The sequence below is a fragment of the Phycodurus eques genome, chromosome 9, assembly GCF_024500275.1.
Source record: "Phycodurus eques isolate BA_2022a chromosome 9, UOR_Pequ_1.1, whole genome shotgun sequence".
Taxonomy (NCBI): domain Eukaryota; kingdom Metazoa; phylum Chordata; class Actinopteri; order Syngnathiformes; family Syngnathidae; genus Phycodurus; species Phycodurus eques.
In genome coordinates, this window is record NC_084533.1 from 5457847 (window position 1) to 5480727 (window position 22881).

General features: G+C 43.1%; 1 protein-coding gene across 1 annotated transcript; it reads left to right on the forward strand.

Moving 5' to 3' along the window:
- Window positions 1-1211: 1211 nt before the first annotated feature.
- Window positions 1212-10378, forward strand: LOC133407851 (LON peptidase N-terminal domain and RING finger protein 3-like). The gene is made up of 12 exons (XM_061686143.1): window positions 1212-2013; window positions 4130-4248; window positions 4383-4505; window positions 5344-5460; window positions 5526-5739; window positions 5832-5916; window positions 5996-6110; window positions 6216-6337; window positions 7532-7690; window positions 7784-7946; window positions 8032-8181; window positions 8451-10378. The coding sequence occupies exons 1-12, from the start codon at window positions 1311-1313 to the stop codon at window positions 8631-8633; spliced, it is 2253 nt and encodes a 750-aa protein (XP_061542127.1). The 5' UTR covers window positions 1212-1310; the 3' UTR covers window positions 8634-10378.
- The last annotated feature ends 12503 nt before the right edge of the window (window positions 10379-22881 follow it).

Here is a 22881-nt window from a genome sequence, read left to right on the forward strand (position 1 = left end):
AATGGATGAAGCCCATTTCAATTGATTTCAATGTGGAAAATCAATAGTACATTATGTTACAAGCTCTGTCACAAATTAAACTCGTAAGACAAGGCTGTTGTTGTTCTCATGACTTTCAATTTGTCCCATCGGGAGTCGCCACAGTGAGTCACTCTCATGACTTATTTGACTGTTCGTTTTGATTTTTTTCTTTAAACACCAGATGCCCTTCCTTATACAGCACACCAATTTCTTTGTCTGAGCTTGGGACTGGCACTCGCCAGGAATTGAACCTACGTTGTTCGTTTGAAAAGCAGCAGCTAATACCATTACACTGCCAAGTTCACTGGTGAAGTACAATCGAGGGATAGAAATTGACTTATACACTGAAGAAGGACGGGGGGGCCGCCGACTAATTTGATCATGTAGCATTTCATCGGTTGCGCATGATTAAAACGTGGTAAACTGACATACTTTTCCCCTCTTTGAAAATATTAAACGTCAGTTTACCGCATTTTAATCATGTGCAACCAATGTACATTATCAAATCAAGTCAATTCAAAGGCCTTTTTATTCCAGTGTGCTGTACCCTTTATTCTGACAAGGACAATGTCTCCAATTGGAAGTTTTTAAGAGACCACTGCAGGATTAATCACTTAAACGAAAGAAAAATAAGCATAGTTCGAAATCAAGGATGTACTGGTTTTCAGAAAATGAAATCAACAAGTTTGTTTGCATCTAATGAAGATTTGTTGGCTTTTTTTTCCCTTTTCATCGACTTGAAAAAGACAAAATGTTTACTTGAAAAACAGATGCTGAGGTTATTAATAACCTGATATTAACGGGGTTCATTGAGTTAGTTGAGAGGAAACTTCCAACTGACCTCAATTGGAAGGAGGTAGGTTTTGGTTAGTCGTCGTTTGTTGGAGGTTATTACACAGAAGCCAGTGGGGCTTGGGACGCAAAGAAGCAAATGATTCCATATATGAGAAATGTAACTCCATTTGGATTCTTGCAGGGCCCTTATTATATGCCTAACCCGTCCAGTGAGTCGAGAATGCAGGTCAGATCAGTCACTCCCGTTCTGGAAGTGTTACATGACAAATTGTTTTGTAACCCGGCTTGCCCAATGAGAACGTCTGACTGGCGTCACATGACCCAAGTTTTACGTAACGTTTTTTTTCCTCCCTTTTTTTCTTCTTCTTCTTCTTCTTCTCTCCTCCGTCTGTTGCGCTGTTGACTGAGACGTTTGGTTCGCGGGGGTCAACCGAGAGAGCGCCGTTCGTCTTCCAGCGCTTCCCAGTGAACATGAGCCGGGGTGCTCCACGCACATGAGCCCCTCTAACAAGCCGGCCGCCATGGGGACAGAGCGCGAGAGTATGCTGCAGCTCGCCGCAGAAGCCTTCCAGGCGAAAAACTTCGACCTGGCCGCGGAGATTTACGAGTGCCAGCTCGCGGCTCTGGGGGATGTGGCGAGCCGCCGACAGGAGCTGACGGTGAGGCGGGCGGACGCGCTCGCATACGGGGGGAAATTCGCGGAGGCTTTCGTGGCGTATCGGCAAGCCGCGGAGATGGAGCGACTGAGACCCGCGCACCTGAGCAACCTCGTAGACTATCTGACCTCCATCACCAAGCTGGACAACGCGGGTGACCGGAGAGAGGGCGCGGAGGCCGGGGCAGCGGCGACGGCATGCCCCTGCTCGGGAGCCACAGGTTGCGGGGGGCAAGACTTCTCCTGCCGCATATGTCTGAGCTCGCTGTTCGAGCCCGTCACGTTGTCGTGCGGACACTGCTTCTGTAAAAAGTGTCTGGAGAAGGACAAGAAAGAGACGGAGGTCGTATGCAAGGAGTGCGGGCTCAGCTCCGGGGTGGCCGTCCACGGCTACAGGGTCAACGTGGTCCTCAGCAACCTGCTAGCCAAATGGTTCCCGAGGGTGTACCGGGCCGGCCGGCTGAGACGGGAGGGCAACGGCCTGTACTCTGAAAAGAAGGTGCAAGAGGCTCTGGAGAAATACAACCAAGCCATCTCCATATGTGAGTCTTGCGGCTTTTGACAAAGTTTTGCTTACCCAAACTAACTTTTAACATCACATGACACCATGGTAATATTAAGTGTGATTTATTTTTTCTTTTTTTTTTTAAATCGCTTAATGCTGTTTTTTTCTTAGTCATTTTTAAATATGTATCTTTTTATGAATTCCTTTTCTATTATTATTATTATTGTTGTTGGGCAAGTACGTATCGGGCCAATACCGGCCTTATTTCAAGGTAGCAGGTACTCGTGAAGACTGCCAAATCCAGTCACCGATACTTAGGCAATAAGAAAAAAAAAAAAAAAAGTCCTCCTTTCCGGTAGTTGGCAAATCATAATGTGTGTCAGAAAGAAAGATAGTTCTTTGTTCACAATTATCTGTCATTTTGTTGATTGAAATTGTATGTATCAAAAGCACTAGTTGTATTGGTACTCTATCTGCAACGGTGAGTACTCAAGACTGAATACTCCTGCTGTTTTCGGTCTGAAAACTGTATCGGACAGCCTCATTCATTATTATTATTATTATTATTATTAAAGTTCCCATGACCGGAGGTTTCAGGAGTTCACAATACAGATAAATATTTACAGATGGCATAGAAAAAGACACTACAATATCTGCCATCAAACCACGTCTTGTCATAAGTGTGTGTATAGTACACTCCACTGTGTGTGTGTGTTTTTTTTTGTGTGTCTGAGTGTTGACGTGACGGGTATGCTCTGTCTCCACGTGTTGGATAACAAGCTTAATGTTGGCTGGGCCAGTGGGCCAAATATTGCGTAAGCGCATCTCCGTCCACCCCTGACTCACTCATTGTGTAATTGGAGAATGACACAAATGTAGGTCAAGGGTATTATTGCAGGTCACCAGTAGGAATACTCACTAGGTCAAGTTCACTTCTATAATGGGCCTCCAGACATGCTGATATAACCACAAGATTAAAGTAAGACATCGCCGTGACTTTTAGTAATGACGATTGACGTTATTTAACACAGTATTTCCAAACCTTTATAGAGCCAAGGCACATTTTTGGTAAACAAATCATTTTCAGACCAATTAAGTAAAATTTAGATAATTTCCCTCAGAACACCTGATGATCTCTCACGGTACGCTAATGTGCCTCGGCACAGTGGTTGGGAATCACGGGTTCAAGATATGCAGTTATTGATATATTGTTGAAGAATTTGGGCATAATACTCCTTGGGCCACTAGAAGAAAGCACTAAAACTTGCTAAAAATAGACTACTGCTGCAGGCAATTTTTTTTAGGGGGTTATCTGAATCTTTCCGTGGTTTTGCATGACTTTGTTGTGCAGGCTCAGCTATTTGACTTTTCGGAAAAACGCATTTTCACAAATGCATAAATACAAAGGGCACACAAGGTGCTATAGATCTAGATTGAGGTCACATGTGAAATCCATTTTGCGTGGAGGCATTTGGCTTGTGTGTTTAAAGTCAGGGCAGCAAGCCCTCAGGGAATTGATGTAAGTCAGTGCAATGTCTTGCAGATATAATTAGTGTGAGTTATTGGGAGTGTGTGTGTGTAAAGGGTGCTCGTGCATTCACATCAACAGTATGTGGGTCCCCATAGTTAAATTGTTTTTCAAAGGCTTTTTTATGTTTTGTTTTTGCTGTTGCCGTTTCTTTGTGTTTTTAATTTATTTAGAATTTAGCCATATTCCAGGGATGTGTGCTTAACTCCTTCTATACTCTTTAGGCAAAATGTGACATTTGCATAAGTTTTTCATAGTTATGAAACCTAGAATGTGGGTGACCTTGATAGTGCTGCATGGTTTTATAAGGCAGCCGTTTCGTAATCTGGCACCTAATCCATTTGAAATAGTCATTCTTTCATGGAATTTAAAAACCACAAGTAACTCGCTTATAATAATTAATGGTCCAGCTAATGATCTTTGGAATTTTATTCTGAATTAAAAATACATAAATAAACGTTCTTTACTTACCAAGGCTTAAAGCTAGGAAAATAGATTTACTTTGTATTTATTTTTCCCCCCACACATTTGGTCAGACAAGACAGGCAATTAAAACGTATCACCTTCTTTATGCACTTTTATTTCAAATAAAACCGATTTTGCTTCTTTTATCCTTCTCTTCCAGCACCCACGGACCACATACTGTTCAGTAACCGCTCCCAGATCCACTCCAGTCTCAAGCACTATGAAAAAGCTCTGAGAGATGCTGAGATGGCCTGCAGACTTATGCCTCTGTGGTCCAAGGTATGACCTAGTAACTCGGAAACAAATCCACACCTTTACTGGAGCTACACACTATGATAAGCTTCTACTTTTTGTTCATCGTTTAATGAATTAATTCCTTATACATTTCTTAAATGACCTCTTCATGCCACCAGGGTCATGTTCGTAAGGCACAGGCTCTGGTGTCACTGGGCAGGTCTGAAGAAGCATTGAGAGAATACCTGCTATGTCTTTCTATAGAGCCTGACTGTCGACTGGCCAGGAATGAAGCAAATAAGGTATTTGCACTTTGCTTTAGTTATTCATTAATTTCATCAATTGATTGATTGACACTGTCAGATTGTTAGATCGATCAATGCTAACTCAAACCAGCAGACATTCCAACAGCTTCTTCCCTCTTGCCATTCAATTGCTAGAGGCTCAGTGACTCTCCCGAGTGTGCTTTAGTTTTTATGTCTCAGAAGTATTATTGTCAAAATGCCTTTCTATTGTCGTACTAGATCGGGCCCAACTACCGGAGACAAATTCCTTGCGTGTTTTTGACATACTTTGCAAATAAAGAGGATTCTGATTCTGATTAAAGGTGTTTCTGATAATGAGGTTACAATATCCAGCTACACGAGAGCAACACAATGATTTGAAATAGCTTACATTGACGTGGTGCTGTTCAACACCACTGCAGACCTCAACCCCAATAATAAACACTTTGTCCAATGAATACTTTGCTGACGATGACAATCAAAACTAAGCATTATGTTTATTGTAAAGGGTTTCATTGTGCATGCGCAGCTAGGGCATGCGATGGAGAGAGCGACTTACCCACTGTTGTCAACTTGCCAACGTTTTTGCAATACTTACACTTTTCTAATCCCACTACTGACTTTAAAAAAAAAAATTAAAAAAGCAATGGGCAACAAATGTAGTGAATTTCGGTAGTTTTATCAGAAACTTCTGGAGACTCTGAGACTCCAGCTGGAACAGAAAATGAGAACCCCCTGTGTCCAGAATGCAAATGATTGTTTCTTGCACGAAGCCACCACTAAACCAACGTGGCAAGCAAATTATTCAATAATAGTGTATTTTGTAATGCATCTTTTGTAATTATTGTTTCCTCAGCTTCTCAGTGACCTCTTGGCTCCTGTGACGTATCAGGTGCCTGAACACATCTCTGACTTTCCCAACATCCTGTCCTCTAGAGGACGCATGAAGAATAGTGTCAGTGCACCTTCTCAGGTAAGAGAAGCGTTTGCACGTGTGGTTTGAGATTAAGTGTGACAATTCCCCCGTCCTTCTTTCAGCTCTTTGGCCCTGGCCCCCTGTCATTGGAGTTGAGTGTGACTCCAACCGCTCCTGGGGCAGGGAGGTTGGATTGCAGTGAGGTCAAAGTTCAGGACGACAGCAAGATGGACCACTGTCTTCTACACGTACGGAAGCGAAGGATCACAAGGGAGGAGTGTGAAGAGGAGCAGGGAGCAAAGGGGAAGAGTGTTGCACACAAAAGATTGAAGTCTGGTGAGCACTCACACGAATATACTTTATGTACTGACTAATGAGATAATTCACCACAAAAAAATGAAGTGCTGAACTCAAGTCTTATCTTTTAGAGTCAGCAGAGGCGAACAATCTGTTAACTTCTGCAGTTGGTGACATTTTGGCTCCAACAGATCTGGAATGTTCTCTTTGCATGAGGTGAGGTGCTCTACACATCCAGGGTCACTTGCAATGGGTTATATACATGCTAAAGTCAGTCTTGTACATTTTGACTCAGATTGCTCTATGAGCCGGTGACGACACCGTGCGGTCACACCTTCTGTCTTCAGTGTCTCAAGAGATGTCTGGACCACAACCCGAAGTGTCCACTCTGCAAAGAAGAGCTGTCAGAGGTATGTGACCCTCCAGTCTGCTGCGATTAGACTTCCCTCTCTTTGTCTTTGTGTCTTACCTCTGAAACTAAGCATCTTCATAACAGTATCTCCATCCCTCCGCAGTACTTAGTCCAAAGACAATACTGCAAGACCGCATTAATGGAAAACCTCATAGCGAGGTATCTTCCGTGTGAGCTCATGGAAAGACAGAAACTCCACGACGAGGAGATGGCTGAGCTTTCCAAGTAAGTTTTGCATCTTCCTCTCCATTGACATAACACTTGTTATACTACCACACCTTCTCCTGGCAAGTCTTATTTTCCTATGTTCAATTATGATGTGTTGAACATGGCCATAGCCAGCTAGGATCTCCACGACGTATGGACTTAACTCCCCCCCCCCCCCCCCCCAGGGATAGATTTTTATGACTACTTGTGCCTCTTTCTTCGCCCTGGCCACGCCCTTGGTGTTGAGTTGACATAACCTGTGTCAAGTATCGCCAGCCAGAGGGCTGAGCAAACAAAAGTCTATGTATAATCAGTAACCTTATATCTTGTTATATACAGTAGGTCTTTATTTTTAAACCAGTATTTTATTGCCAAAGGCCAGTTGGTTAGTCATAATAAATCTGTCAAGCAGAAGAATGAATGAAGATACAATATACTGGAGTCACTATGTTATCCTGTTATTATTCATATTCAATTTACGGTGCTGAACAAATGTATTTGACCACCACTCAGTGTAAGGTTTATGCTACGTACGCTCCTAAATTAACTAAATTAAAAAAAAAAAAAAAAGCTTTTTTATTTTTTTAAAAAATATTTTAAATGCTAAAATATAACCCTTGTTATCTGTGAATTTTTAAATGTTTTTTTGTTTGTTTTTTTTTTTACAAAAAATTGTAAAGTGCATTATTATTTCTCAATTAATGAGGGGTTTGACATGTGCCGGGCCCATGTAACAATTTGGTTACAGAAAGTCTATCGAAACTCACGCCTGCATCAGCGTAGGAAGTGCAGGCGCTGTTGTGGCTTTTTTTGCCAGGTAGATGGCGTGCAGTGACGCAGTTAGTTCACTGGCGATCTGCACTCCAAGGACATCCACCGCAGTGGAAATGGAGTTAAGTGGCTAACGTTAGAATTATGCTAAAATAATCCATATTACAAATTTGTAAATGAGAGGGAAAGAAATTAGCAATATGGTAGGTCAGTGTCTTCTGGCTGTAGGCATAAAAAAAGTTTCTAGACAAAGTAGCATTCATTTGTCAGGTTATAGTAGTGGTATTTAAAAAGAATCACTTTTATTTCTCTTCATTTCTGAGAGCTCATGCGGTTTTAAGGTTGTGCAAATCTCTCTTCTTCATGCTGCAGTCTTGGCAGGAATACAAATTTGTCCATGAGACGGCCAACACGTGTGCCTCTTTGCCTCTCTCTCTTCAGCCTCAACAAGAACGTGCCGATATTTGTGTGCACCATGGCCTTCCCCACTGTGCCCTGTCCACTGCATATCTTTGAGCCCTGCTACCGACTGATGATTCGCCGATGCATGGAGACGGGAACCAACTGCTTCGGCATGTGTCTCGGGGATGACCTCAAAGGGTGGGTGTGGCAGACACTGTCCCTTGTGGCTGTCTGTGTAGGCACCCAGATAGTGTAATACTAATTTCACCCCCTGCCCCTCCTCCTTACTAGGTTCGCAGACTACGGATGCCTGCTGGAGATCCGTGACGTTACGTTCTTCTCTGACGGGCGCTCAGTTGTGGACACCATCGGCAGGCGGAGATTTAAAGTCATCCAACACAGCGAGAGAGATGGATACAACACAGCCGACATCGAGTACCTGGAGGATGTCAAGGTGAAAAAGGGAGAGCAACGAAAGCCGATAGCTGAGATTTCTGAAGGGCTAGAGGACTCAAAATGGATTGATTATTCCCTTGTAGGTGGAGGGCTTGGCAGTGGGGGAGCTGCAGTCTTTACATGACACAGTGTACGACCAGGCGCTGGTCTGGGTCAACTCCCTGAAAACGGAGCAGAAGGAACGTATTGAGGGGCACTTTGGACCCATACCTGAGAAAGACTCTGAACTTCAGGTATGTAGAGTAAGACTATTGGCCATAGTGCAGTCGAGTGAGCTCACACGTAAAGACTTTCCAATTGAGTTTTGCAGGACAATTAATCAAGGTACCGTAATGCCATCGCATGTGGGCAAGGAGATGTAACCCAAAAAAAAAAACAACCCTTACCATTAAATTTAACTCTGAATTGACAGTTAAATCTCATGTGGAATTTGGGAAATTCCCATTGAAATGTTCCACCCTTTTGCACCCCTAATCCTACATGTCTTGCTCCACGCCTCCAGGCCAGTCCAAATGGTCCATCCTGGTGTTGGTGGCTACTTGCTGTTCTTCCGTTAGAGGGCCGAGCCCAGCTGCCTTTCCTGGCCATCACATCTCTGAAGGACCGCCTGAGCGGCATCCGCAAAGTTCTGCTCTTCATGGCCTGCAGCAGACATCGGGGACATGCCGTGGGCCAGAGGTCATAGTCGCACCTGACCCCCCCACAACTTCCCCCAATCACCAATGAGCAGTTGACCTGTTGTTTTTTTCTATTTGAGACTTCCTTTTGATGTGATGGCACGTTCCCCGTTGTAGCACAATCCACATACGCATCAACAACAAAACAGTCATTCACGCTATATTAAACTTCCATTCATCTGAGGGCTCTTCACAACATCTGGAAAGCAACCCTTTCTCTTTGTTTCCTCTTTGCAATGTAAAGACAGAATAGATGTATAGTTCACGATCTATAAGGATGATCAATTTGTAACATTTTACATGATGCTAATGCGCACAACCCACAACCTTGCTCCAGTTGCCACCTGGAAGCTTGTAAGTCAATGTACCTGTTTGTTGGCCTTTTCTGCATGGCACTCCTCCACTTTTATAGTTCTCTGTGCTTTTTAATGAGAGATAATACACAAAATGGAACAATAATGTGCAATACCTTTAGATTTTTCTCCAAAATGAGTTGCCTATCTAACAGCTTTAAAGCAAATCCCCCCCCCCAAAAAATATACTGTTTGTATGTATCAACAGTGCTTAACAAATTTATTGTACCACCCATCATGAAAACGAACAAGCACTAGCATCATGAAGCGCTTTAGTGCGGACGCTTTCATTTTCAGTCAGCTCTGTATTTGACTATTTTGAATGGGAATGAGGAATTTTGCAGAAAGTTGCAATAGTTTTATACCCACATTTGAGCCTACTCACTGGGCCTCAACTACTTAAACTAATATTTCTGTTCAGGACTGTGAAGTGAATGTGTTCGCTCTCTCTCTCTATCTCTATCTCACACACACAGATAACAATAACTATATTTTAGCATTAAAATTTAGATTTTGGTTAAAGAGCTATTTAACTGCTGTGTTACCCATTACAGACTAACAAATTTGAAATAAATCTTATTTGGTGGTGGTCTAATGCAGCCGTCCATTTTCCGTACTGCTTCTCCTCACTCGGGTAGCGGGTGTGCTGCATCCTATCCCATCTGACTTTGGGCAAGGGGCGGGGTACACCCTGAACTGGTTGCCAGCCAACAGCAGGGTCTAATACATTTGTTAAGCAATTCATCTTTCTAAGTGTACTTATTCTGTGAGAGACCAAACGTATACTTTTTGTTTAAATGCACTGACTGCAATCAAGCGAATTAGGATTGAGAAAGTATTGATTTGACATCTCTCAAATGAAACTTCACAAAAACAAACAAAAAAACAGCCCCAAGTAGCGGCACGTATGATAAGAGGTGTGCTTTTTGCTACTTTGTAATCTGTGTTGCACTGTCTATTTCTAATTGATTTGACTGTTTTACTCTTTTTTTTTTTTTTTTTATGTGACATTTTGCTTTTTTTTCCATTATTTATTTGTTTCATTATTTATGCAAGCAGTGACATTGTTTACATTTGTTGAAGAGATGCTCATTTTCTACAGGATTATTTTTGTATTAGACACCTCCGAAGGTCAGCCATAATACATGCTGTACCAGTGTGGGGAGGAAATACCCAAATTTAAAAAAAACAAAAAAAAAAAAAATGATTCTTACATTGTTGCTCTTCTCCAAAACATACCTTTCAGTTGAATATTGATTATTTAAGACAGTGTTTATTTTTGGTTTATTTGGTACTTCCGCCCACAGTAGAGAAAATAACTTCCATAGAATTAAATAATTGCAAAGGATGAAGTCTTCTCTTTAAAAAAAAAAAAAAAAAAAAAAAAAATCCATTTAAAAGTCAGTGTTGCGAATGCATGGGGGAAAAAACGGTGCGTTTTTGTGTGTGTGTTTTTTAAAGAAATAATACAAATGTGTAAATTGAAATCAAATACAGTTAAAGGGATACATTTTGGCTATTCCAAAAATACATTTTGGAGAAAATTGCCATGCCTTGTTGATTGTTGTCTTGTTTAAAGACAGTAGAGAGCTTTGCCTTCAAAATTGTTTTTGTATACAAGTGTGAATTTGAGTTTCTGTTAAGGTTCTGTCCGTTTAATTATTTCACAGGCTCTCATGATGTCATATGCAAGAGTACAGCGATGTCACATTTAATTAATCACCTCATTTTGTATGTCCATTTATCTACATTGGAGTAGCTACTTCTGTAATGTATTTGATATTTTAACACAACAACATTTGAGGTCATGAAATGTTTCGGGGTCAGTGGTGGAAAAGAATAGGTTATTACTTTGTCTGAATGAACGTTTGGAATATTTGCCTCCACAGTTCAGCAAATACTGTATAATAATCGTTGTTGGGCCAAAGTCAAATGTAATTACACCTGCAGTGTAAAAAAATTCTAAACATATGTGTAAAGGTATGTGTTTCACCCAATTGTAATTGTAATGATACTTTTTTAATAGATGATAATGACTGAAAAAAATAATGTAGCCCATGTTTTTATTTGTAAGCTTAAAAGGTTGAAGCTTGAGATGCATTTGCCTGAATAGTGTAAACGAATCATCTTCCATTGACAGCAGTTCTAGTGCCTTACGTTGGACTTCTTCCTATGATGTAGAAACTGGAATGTGGTATAATGTTTGGGCAGAATTTGGGGGTTTGTTGAATTATGTTAAGATCATTTTAGACTGATACCATGCATCTTTTAATTTCAGTGCATCCTGCGCTGAACACTGAATCAAATCTTTTTTATTGCATTGATGTTGATCGTCTGGCATGTAGCAGTGCAATCATGTAAAATGGTAAATGGAATGATCACTCCAAAAATCCAGAAACAGACAAATAAAAAATAATAAAAAATCAGCTTCCATCAAGGACTGGCTTTGTTCAATGTTGAGCGTAACTAAACCTAACTCTGCCCTAAAAATCACAACTAGTAACTTTTGACTGTTTCAAGTGCTGGAAAATCACAGGTGGATCGTGACCAAGTAGGTTTAATATTTCCCAGGTTTTCTTTTTTTTTTCCTTTTCATTTTTTTTTTAATCAATGTTAAAATGAGCTAAGGAGCTTTCGGTATGTTTATGTACACCTAAGTAAAACGTTGGAAAGTAACAAACAATGCTTCCTTTGAAACTGGCGGGTTCAAAGAAGCTTACTGCACAAAAAAAACGATCTCGACGAGGGTTATAAAGATGTCAGTTAAACATTTTGCTGCTTCCTTTTGTTTACTGTTAAGATATATTGCATTTGTCTGACTGTCAAGTAAACTGGATGTTTAAAGGTTGTGAACGTCCCAATAAATGTCCTTGTACTGTCAAACTGGCAATGTGATAACAAGTCTCATCATGCACATGATAACAGCAAGCAATGCAAATGCAAATCTCTGTGGTGATAGTCATGGTTCCCCTGAGTAGCGCTTAGAATCAGCCAGCAGTGCGCAAAGCACTTTTGGGGGACTTGATGACAGAGGAAGTCGTTTTTAAAATTTAAATACTGGCGAATGAAGAAAAAAAATTGGCTCCAGGAAAATGACACCTTTCCTATCCAATGCCAAAGGGGCTGGTGCTCGAGGACCACTAAGGATTTATATGTGCACGTGCCTGCAGTCCAATATTTTGGTATTATAACTGGTCCTGATCCTTGGATTTTATGCTGTTTAAATCACAACCAGCCGGCACGGCGGACGACTGGTTAGCACATCTGCCTCACAGTTCTGAGGACTGGGGTTGAATCCCCTGCCCCGCCTGTGTGGAGTTTGCATGTTCTCCCCGTGCCTGCGTGGGTTTTCTCCGGGCACTCCGGTTTCCTCCCACAGCCCAAAAACATGCATGGTAGGTTAACTGGAGACTTTAAATTGCCCAAAGGTGTGAATGGGTGTTTGTTTCTTTGTGCCCTGCGATTGGCCTGCAACCATTTCAGGGTGTACCCCGCCTCTTGCCCAGAGTTAGCTGGGATAGGCTCCAAGCACGCTCGTGACCCTAGTGAGGAGAAGTGGTACGGAAAATAAATGAATGAAATCAATCAGAAACCAACAGTCTACAAAATAATCTTTGACATCGTGTAATGTTGTCTGTATGTAATGGAAAGTTCAATATGTAATAAGTTAGCCAAAGTGAATTCGGAGGAAGCCTCATTGTTTGGAAAGAAAAAAAAAAAAAAAAAAAAAAACGTCTCTTTGTTTGTATTCTACAAGGTTGGCTAAGCTTCCTAAATGGGAACAGTTCACATTACTGGTTGCATCATTAATTTCGATCAATTATTTAAAACCTCCGCTGTTGTCTGAACTCGGGGAAAACAAAGTTTAACGTGCAATTTAATATGACATTTTGAAATTAATGTCATTCATCATTAAGGTTGAAAGGAAGCTATATATATTTTCCCCCATTTTATTAGCCTGTCTTAATAACGCAAAACATATCACATTTTATTTACCCTGTTACCAACAACCTATCCATTTTCTATACGATTTGTCCTTATTAGGGTCACAGTTGAGCTGGAGCCAACTGATTTTGTGCGAGAGGCGGGGTAATTAATTCTTTAATTAAGATGTGTCTCAAGATTTGACTATGTGGTGTACTTTTTTTTTTTTTTTTTTGTCAGACACCAGACAGTCTTGTCCCAACACAACATCTTATGCAGCTATTAAAGGAGTCAGAGAACACCGAGGTCAGCGTCCTCAAAAAGTCCAAGTAACACCACGCAATAGTTCCAGTGCATCTCCACAGGTTGTAGAGTGCATGTGTGTGTGTGTGTGTGTGTGTTCACAGAGGAGAGGAAATCAAGAATGGATCAAGTTACATCTCACACCACTAAAATACCTCAACTGCTGAAAATACACTCGCGCTTGTGCAGGCTGAATAATAGGGGCGCAAAGCTGGACAGGAGGAGTTTATGCAAGCATGGTAAATGTAGGTCAGTCAATGAGGGCGAGAGACAAAAACATTACAAAAAGTTGCAAAGAAGGAGGTCAAATGTAATTATACAATATGAGCATTTAAGCATGTTTTTTGTTGTTGTTTTCTTTGTTTTTTCCTGGAGGCACACCGACACTCACATATAAGTCAATAATAAACTCCTCTCAGGGTTAGGTTAAGGTTGTACATTAAATCATATTTTCAACTAAAATAATAAATGTCCAAATTAGAACAGTATAAGTGCAAGATGACAGGGGTTGCCATGTTGCCATTTTAAATGCTCGGTCATCAGCACAAATAAGAAAAAGATGACATTAAAATATCACGATTCGCTAATATTAACGGCACAAATTGTAATCTTTAATGGGAAAGGCAATTTACACTGTGTTTCACATCACATGGTGAAGCAGGAGCGATGATAATCGTGTTTATAATGTTAATAAATGTTTTTGTTCTTGAAAATCGTTTTTCAATACTTAATTTCAAATGAAAACGTAATACACAACAGGACTGTCGTTCAGAATATGTAGCAGGGCACTTTCAAAGATTTTATGTGTGTGATGAGGATGTGATCTAATTAAAACGGGACCATTGGTCCATCTCGGAAGGATCGGCTGTGACTTTAACCAGACAAAGGTTGTCATTGTACAGTTATGTTCATAGCCACACATTTATAATGTCTTTGTGAATTTATGAGCAGTCCCAAGCCACTGAGGCCCAATTTATCCTCTGCTACTACTTAGACACAGTGAGATGACGAAATGATTACCAATGGATCTTTGTGAACTGCACTTTTCATCCACTTTTTGAACACTCAAATGTGTCAGATAGTTTGGTGTGAATGCCCCCCAACTGTTGTCTCCTTACCTCTGGGTTGACGATGCTGGCCAAGATTGTTATTATAGGTTATATAACCTGTAAATGAGAAGGTCTGCACCTCACAGTCATCTCCATGGATACTTGGCACACATGCACATCGTCCATCATGACTGGTCCGGTTTGGAGTTGCGTGTGTGTGTGTGTGAGATGTTGTGTGGAGCAAAAAGTAGGGCAGCAACGGCAGCGTTACCTAACTCACCCAAAAAAAAAAAAAAATACATCTGGGAAGTTTATGTGGCCCTCTACAGGATTAGATGGACAAAAAGTCTCACACACAGTAACCCACAAATTTGTATGTATGGAGTACAACAAGATAGATTTGAAGTGATGGATTGTGGATATTTATTTATCCACGGACAAGAACACTGCCAGAAGCCATGTGATCATTAAACACATTCACTGCCATTGACGGCTTTAGAAGTCAAATATCCATGTTAACTGCGAGGGCTGGCAGTGATGAAGCTGTAGTGCTACAATTTTTTCAAGAATTTTGGAGAAAATGGCAGCTCCGGCACTGGCCAATAGTTGCTAAAACTCAGGTTCAATGTTGGGTATTTTAAGTAAGGATCTAATAACAGCAGTCTTAAAAGCTGCAGGTACTATGCCGGAGGAAAGGGCTAAATCAATAACCTCTACAATCGAAGGTCATAGAATTGAAAACAGTTCTTTAACAAGTTTCCCAGGGAGAGTGTCAAGGCAGCATGTTGTCTGTTTTGATTGGTTGATTGATTAATTGAAGTTGATTGATTGAGTGAAGAAAAGTTAAACTTATTTGGATTCTGCCCCATCACCATTATCTAAAACAAATCAATAATCATGTCAAGAATAATCAAGAATTGTAGTCCAATACATTCGTACACAAAGTATTCACGTACTGTATGTCACTTACTGTATGTCACATGCGGTGGCCGACTGGTTAGCACATCTACATCACAGTTCTGAGGACTGCGGTTCAAATCCCGGGCCCGCCTGTGTGGAGTTTCCATGTTCTCCCCGTGCCTGCGTGGGGTTTCCCCGGGTACTCCATTTTCCTCCCACATCCCCAAAAAACATGCGTGGTAGATTAATTGAGACTCTAAATTGTCTGTAGGTGTGAATGGTTGTTTGTTTTTATGTGCCCTGTGATTGGCTGGCGACCAGTTCAGGAAGTACCTCGCCTCTCGCCCGAAGTTAGCTGGGATAGGCTCCAGCACGCCTGTGACCCTAATGAGGATAAGCGGAATGGAAGATGAATGAATGAAAGAGTATCGATTGTGTCATTTCCAAATAGTAACATTTTTTTGTTCATATTTCGTGATAGTGTGAGACGGACGGTGGCCAACTGGTTAGCACATCTGCCTAACAGTTCTGAGGACTGGGATTCAAATCCCAGCCCTGCCTGTGTGGAGTTTGTATGTTCTCCCTGTGCCTGGGTGGGTTTTCTCTGGGCACTCCGGTTTCCGGCCGGGCCTGCGCCCATGGGGCCCGGCCGGGAATAGCCCGAAAGGGTAACGTGTGACCCCATTCCCATGGGCTCAACACCTGTGGGAGGGGCCATAGGGGTCAGGTGCAATGTATTCTTGGCGATCCGATCCCCAGCTACAGAACCTGGCTGTAGGGACCTGGAATGTCACCTGTCTGGCAGGGAAGGAGCCCGAGGTGGTGTGTGAGGTTGAGAAGTTCAGACTAGATATAGTTGGGCTCCCCTCCACACACGGCTTGGGCTCTGGTACCAGTCCTCTTGAGAGCGGTTGAAGTCTCTTCCACTCTAGAGTTGCCCACAGTGAGAGGTGCCGAGCAGGTGTGGGTATAATTATTGCCCCCTGACTTGGCGCCTGTACATTGGGGTTCACCCGGGTAGACGAGAAGTGGGGGGACGGGTGAGGGGACGGGTCCTAACTGTTGTTTGTGCCTATGCACAAAATGGCAGTTCAGACTACTCACCCTTGGAAGGGGTGCTGGAGAGCGCTCCCACTGGGGACTCCATTGGGGTCTTCAATGCTCATCTGGGCAATGACAGTGAGACCTGGGAGGGCGTGATTGGGAGAACGGCCCCCCCGGGGGAAATTGAGTCCGAGTGGACCATGTTCCACGCCTCCATTACTGAGGCGGCCGTAAGGTGGTCGGTGCCCGTCGTGGCGACAATCCCCGAGCCCGTTGATGGATGCCAGCGGTGAGGGATGCCGTCAAGCTGAAGAAGGAGTACTGTCAGGCCTTCTTGGTCTGTGGGACTCCTGAGGCAGCTTATGGGTACCGGCTGGCCAAGTGGAATGCAGCTTTGGCGGTCGCTGAAGCAAAAACTCGGGCATGGGAAGAGTTCGGTGAGGACATGGAGAAATACTTCCGGATGGCTTCGAGGAAATTCTGGTCCACCATCCGGCGTCTCAGGAGGGGGAAGCAGTGCACCATCAACACTGTGTATAGTGGGGATGGGGCGCTGCTGACCTTGACTCGGGACGTTGTGGGTCAGTGGGGAGAATACTTCGAAGACCTCCTCAATTCCACCGACACGCCTTCCCAAGAGGAAGCAGAGTCTGGGGTCTCTGAGGCGGGCTCTCCTATCTCTGGGGTTGAGGTCACCGAGGTGGTTAAAAAGCTCCTCGGTGGATGAGATTCACCTGCAATTCCTAAAGCCTCTGGATGTTGTGGGTCTGTCCTGGTTGACAAGCCTCTGCAACATCGCATGGACATCGGGGACAGTACCTCTGGATTGGCAGACTGGGGTGGTGGTCCCCCTTTTTAAGAAGGGGGATCGGAGGGTGTTTTCCAACTACAGGGGGATCCCACTCCTCAGCCTCCCTGGCAAGGTCTATTCAGGGGTGCTGGAGAGGAGGGTCAGTTGGGAAGTCGAATCTTAGATTCAGGAGGAGCAGCGTAGTTTTCGTCCTGGCCGTGGAACAGTGGACCAGCTCTCCACCCTGCGGCAGGGTCCTCGAGGGTGCCTGGGAGTTCACCCAACCAGTATAGAAGTGTTTTTTGGACTTGGAGAAGGCATTCGACCCTGCCCCTTGGGGAGATCTGTGAGGGGTACTTTGGTAGTATGGGTTACCGAACCCCCTGATATGGGCTATTAAGTTCCTGTACGCCCAGTGTCAGAGTTTGGTCCGCATTGCCGGCAGTAAGTCGGACTCGTTTCCGGTGAGGGTTGGACTCCGCTAAGACTGCCCTTTGTCACCGATTCTGGTCATAACTTTTATGGACAGAATTTCGAGGCGCAGCCGAGGCGTAGAGGGGGTCCAGATTGGTGGCCTCAGTATCGTATCCCTGCTTTTTGCAGATGATGTGGTTCTGTTGGCTTCATCAAGCCATGATCACCAACTCCCACTGGAGCGGTTCGTATCCGAGTGTAAGCGGCTGGGATGAAAATCAGTTCCTCCAAATCTGAGACCATGGTCCTCTGTCGGAAAAGGGTGGTGTGCCCTCCCCAGGTCGGGAATGAGCTCCTGCCCCAAGTGGAGGAGTCCAAATATCTTGGGGTCTTGTTCACGAGTGAGGGAAGAATGGAATGGAAGATCGACAGGCGGTGCAGCGTTGTGGTGAAAAAGGAGCTAAGCCAAAAGATGAAGCTCTCTATTTACCACTCAATCTATGTTCCTATCAACAATGGTCACGAGCTGTGGGTCGTGACCGAAAGAACAAGATCCCGGATACAAGCGGCTGAAATGAGTTTCCTCCGCAGGGTGTCCGGGCTCTCCTTTAGAGATAGGGTGAGAAGCTCGGTCATCCGCGAGGAGCTCAGAGTTGAGCCACTGCTCCTCCACATGCCAGATGTGGTGGCTCAGGCATCTGATTAGGATGCCTCCTGGACACCTCCCTGGTGAGATGTTCCTGGCATGTCCCACCGGGAGGAGACCCCAAGGACGGCCCAGGTAACGCTGGAGAGACTATGTCTCCCGGCTGCCCTGGGAACGCCTAGGGATCCCCCCCGGATGAGCTGGATGAAGTGGCTGGGGAGAGGGAAGTCTGGGCGTCCCTGCTCAAGCTACTACCACCGCGACCTGACCTCGGATAAGCAGAAGAAAATGGATGGATGGATGGAAGTCAGTGATGGCGTAGTGGTACACTCGCCTGACTTTGGTGCGGGCAGCGTGGGTTCAGTTCCCACTCAGTGAAGGTGTGAATGTGAGTGTGAATGGTTATCCGTGTCTATATGTTCCCTGCGACTGACTGGTGACCAGTTCAGGGTGTAGTCCACCTTTCGCCCGGAGTCAGCTGGGATAGGCTCTGGCACCCCACGACCAGGATAAACAGTGTTGGAAATGGATGCATGTATGTTTTTATCGTCTCTAGCATTTGTAATTTTTTTTATTATTTGTTAACGATTCAATTATTGCATCTGCTGTTGATCTACTACTTCTGAACCCATGCTGATTTTCCGAGAGTAAATCGTACAACTCAAATTCCAATGAAGTTGGGACGTTGTGTAAAACATAAATAAAATCAAAATACAATGATTTGGAAATCATGGTCAACCTATATTGAATTGAAAACACGACAATTGTTTTTAGCAAATAATCATTAACTTAGAATTTTATGGCTGCAACATGTTCCAAAAAAGCTGGGACAGGTGGCAAAAAAGACTGAGAAGGTTGAGGAATGCTCATCAAACACCTGTTTGGAACATCCCACAGGTGAACAGGCTAATTGGGAACAGGTGGGTTCCATGATTGGGTATAAAAGGAGCTTCCCTGAATTGCTTAGTCATTCACAAGCAAAGATGTGGCAAGGTTCACCTCTTTGTGAACAAGTACGTGACAAAATAGTCAAAAAGTTTAAGGACAAAATTCCTCAACGTACAATTGCAAGGAATTTAGTGATTTCATCATCTATGGGCCATAATATCATCAAATGGTTCAGAGAATCTGGAGAAATCACTGCATGGAAGCGGCAAGGCCGAAAACCAACATTGAATGCCGGTGACCTTCGATCCCTCAAGCGGCACAAAACCGACATCAATGTGTAAAGGATATCACCACATGGGCTCAGGAAAACTTCAGAAAACTAATGTCAGTAAATACAGTTCGGCGCTACATCCATAAGTGCAACTTGAAACTCTACTATACAAAGCAAAAGCCATTTATCAACAACACCCAGAAACGCCCCCGGCTTCTCTGGGCCCGAGCTCATCTAAGATGGACTGATGCAAAGTGGAAAAGTGTTCTCTGGTCCGACGAGTCCACATTTCAAATTGTTTTTGGAAATTGTGGATGTCATGTCCTCCGGGCCAAAGAGGAAAAGAACCATCCGGACTGTTATGGACACAAAGTTAAAAAACCAGCATCTGTGATTGTATGGGGCTGTGTTAGTGCCAATGGCATGGGTAACTTACACATCTGTGAAGGCACCATTAATGCCGAAAGGTACATACAGGTTTTGGAGAAACATACGCTGCCATCCAAGCAACGTCTTTTTCATGGACGCCCCTGCTTGTTTCAGCAAGACAATGCCAAACCACATTCTGCATGTGTTACAAGAGCGTGGCTTCGTAGTAAGATTGTGCGGGTACTAGACTGGCCTCCCTGCAGTGCAGGCCTGTCTCCCATTGAAAATGTGTGCCGCATTATGAAGTGTAAAATACGACAACGGAGACCCTGGACTGTTGAACAGCTGAAGCTGTACCTCAAGCAAGAACGGGAAAGAATTCCACCTACAAAGCTGCAACAATTGGTGTCCTCAGTTCCCAAACGTTAATTGAATGTTGTTAAAAGAAAAGGTGATGTAACACAGTGGTAAACATGACCCTGTCCCAGCTTTTTTGGAATGTGTTGTAGCCATAAAATTCCAAATTAATGATTATTTGCTAAAAACAATAACATTTATCAGTTTGAACATTAAATATCTTGTGTTTGTAGTGTATTCAATTAAATATAGGTTCGAACACTGATTTCCAAATCATTGTATTCTGTTTTTATTTATAGTTTAACACAACGTCCCAACTTCATTGGAATTGGGGGTTGTAATTAGCTAAAAATGAATCAGGCTTATAATTGAAAGGTTTCCCCCCAATATTTTTCAGAATTGTGGCAGTAATGAAAATGGTATGTAGTTTGTGAAATAGTATTTGCTCCCAGTTTTGTACAATTGAATTCCTTCAGCCATTTTCATTTGAATTGGAAACGTATCCATCTGAAATGATAAAAGTACTGATGTAGGCTAATGATTCCCCTCAATTACCTGTTTAACAATTGCCATATCTATACTGTTATTAGCAGTTGATGTTTTGCGCTTACTTTTATGAACCACTTCCAGTATTTCTTTTTCCGCCATATCCTTTAGGAACATTGAACGTGGTTTTCTCTCTATCCTTTCCCAGTACCTTTTATTAATGTATAGATACATACATAGATTTCCTGGTTTAAAGCGAGTGAAACAGAAAAGCCCTGCCAGGCTTAATAAATAATGTACATGTACAGATTTGAGAGCACACGTGCTTGTTTTGTCGACAGCGCTGGCTCGGGAGCGGAGAGGTCGGCGGAGATCTTCGCTAGTGACGTGGATGAGCTCGAGAAATTCAAATGAACTGAATTCAGGCGTCTGAGCAGAAAACAAATGCTGCAACTCAGGAATGCGTGGATGATTTGAATTCATATTTCACATGTTCACTGAGACATCATAGAGACAATATTACATCCCAAATAGTAGAAAAGGTTGGTTTGGTAAAATTCGGCACCTTTAAAATACTATATTACACTCCCACGTCCTGTTTCTGTAGCAACCCGCTTCTTGCAACTATTAATCTATCCTTTTATGGTTTAATAAATGTGATAAAGTACAATATATTGTATGTGCAGAGTGTTTCCCCTAAGTTGAACGTTTACTTGTGTTGGTGAGCAGGAAAGTGCAGGGTGGCGCCATGGTGTTTGATAAGTGCATATACAGTTTTACTTCAATTTACTTCATAAATATGGCCTGACTGGTTAGCACATCTGCCTCACAGTTCTGAAGACCGGGGTTCAAGGCCCGGCCCCGCCTGTGTGGAGTTTGCATGTTCTCCCCGTGCCTGTGTGGGTTTTCTCCGGGTACTCCGGTTTCCTCCCAGATCCCAAAAACATGCATGTTAGGTTAATTGAAGACTCTAAATTGCCCGTAGGTGTGAATGTGAGTGCGAATGGGCGTTTGTTTTGTATGTGCTCTGCGATTGGCTGGCGACCAGTTCAGGGTGTACCCCGCCTCTCGCCCGAAGAAACCTGGGATAGGCTCCAGCACGCCGTAACCCGTGTGAGGGATGGATGGATTGATGGATGACCAAGGAAGGGCATAGAAACAAATACAAATGATTATAAATATCACTCAGAATTATCCCTCATATCATCATATTATATCTCCACAGTACAGTTGTAAGATGCTGCAATGTCGTCATCTGCCTCCAAACAAGTATGCATTTCTGTTTCACTGTTGCTATTCATCTTGTGCTTTTATTGCATTTGAAGATATTTTCTCAGTGCCCCTCTCATTCCGACAGGCATTACTGCAGTTACGTGTGCTATGTGTCCTCCTAACCCAAATTTGAAAATGAATAGAATTCTCGTTAGCACACAATTGTTGTTCACGCATTATTTGTCATAGTAATCTGGCAACAAAACGGCCATGGGGGCGATGATTAGGGACTTTTTTTGTGTGTGTGTCCTGTTCGGCTGTTAGGTCAAGCAGAATGGAGGATCTGTATCCCTTTTACGGCAGAACAGTTTTACTGTGTCACAGCGGACTTTTTAAGCTGTGAGCAAAGTGAGAAAAGAAAAAAACAGAAGACAAAGCACTGTAAACAAGATGAGGAAAGTAAATCATTATATACGTACCCGGGCAGTAGTGCTCCACCCTGTGAGGGCAGGACAGGACAGGACAAGAACAGGAGAGGAAGCATGCAGGACAAGGGTCATGAACCCATCTGTACAACTGAAATATAAATTATAAATGTCTATAGGACCAGAGTGTGAGTGAGACGATACCCAAGCAATTCGCATATTCATGAGTTATTTGCCACAAAACGTCCCCCAAAATTAGTAAAAACCCACCTCCCCCCTGTTACTATGACTGCCAGGTCGCCGACTGGCAGTCATTGGCCCTACCCTGTGTATCAGTGCCCCCCAGTGGTGTGGTGCATTCAAATCTGGAGGCCAGATAGCAAAAAACCTAACAGCAAAAACCCCATCCAAGACCCGCCGCAGCCCCAGAGATGATTTGATATGATTCACTAAACTAAAGCCTCTTTCACAATCTGCACTGGATGCTTGAAATGTACCACAAATATCCACAAACTTCATTCGCTCCTCACATCTAAGTGCTGCAGCAACCATATCTGAGAATGACTCGGCGGTACTTGTCTTGTAAGAAACACATTTGCCCTTTGGATATCTAGCAGTCGGTTACTGAACTTTATGCATATATATTTTTTTTTAATTTAGCAATAGGCATCTGTTGTTTAGCCAGTGTTGGATCTCATGCAGCGCATCTGTGAGACTTGATGTTATGTCCTTGATGTTTTTGCCCTGAATTACTTTGACTGCGTCATCAGCAAACATCTGTACGTGGAGCCCTGGCTAGATATCAGGCAGGTCATTAATGTATAA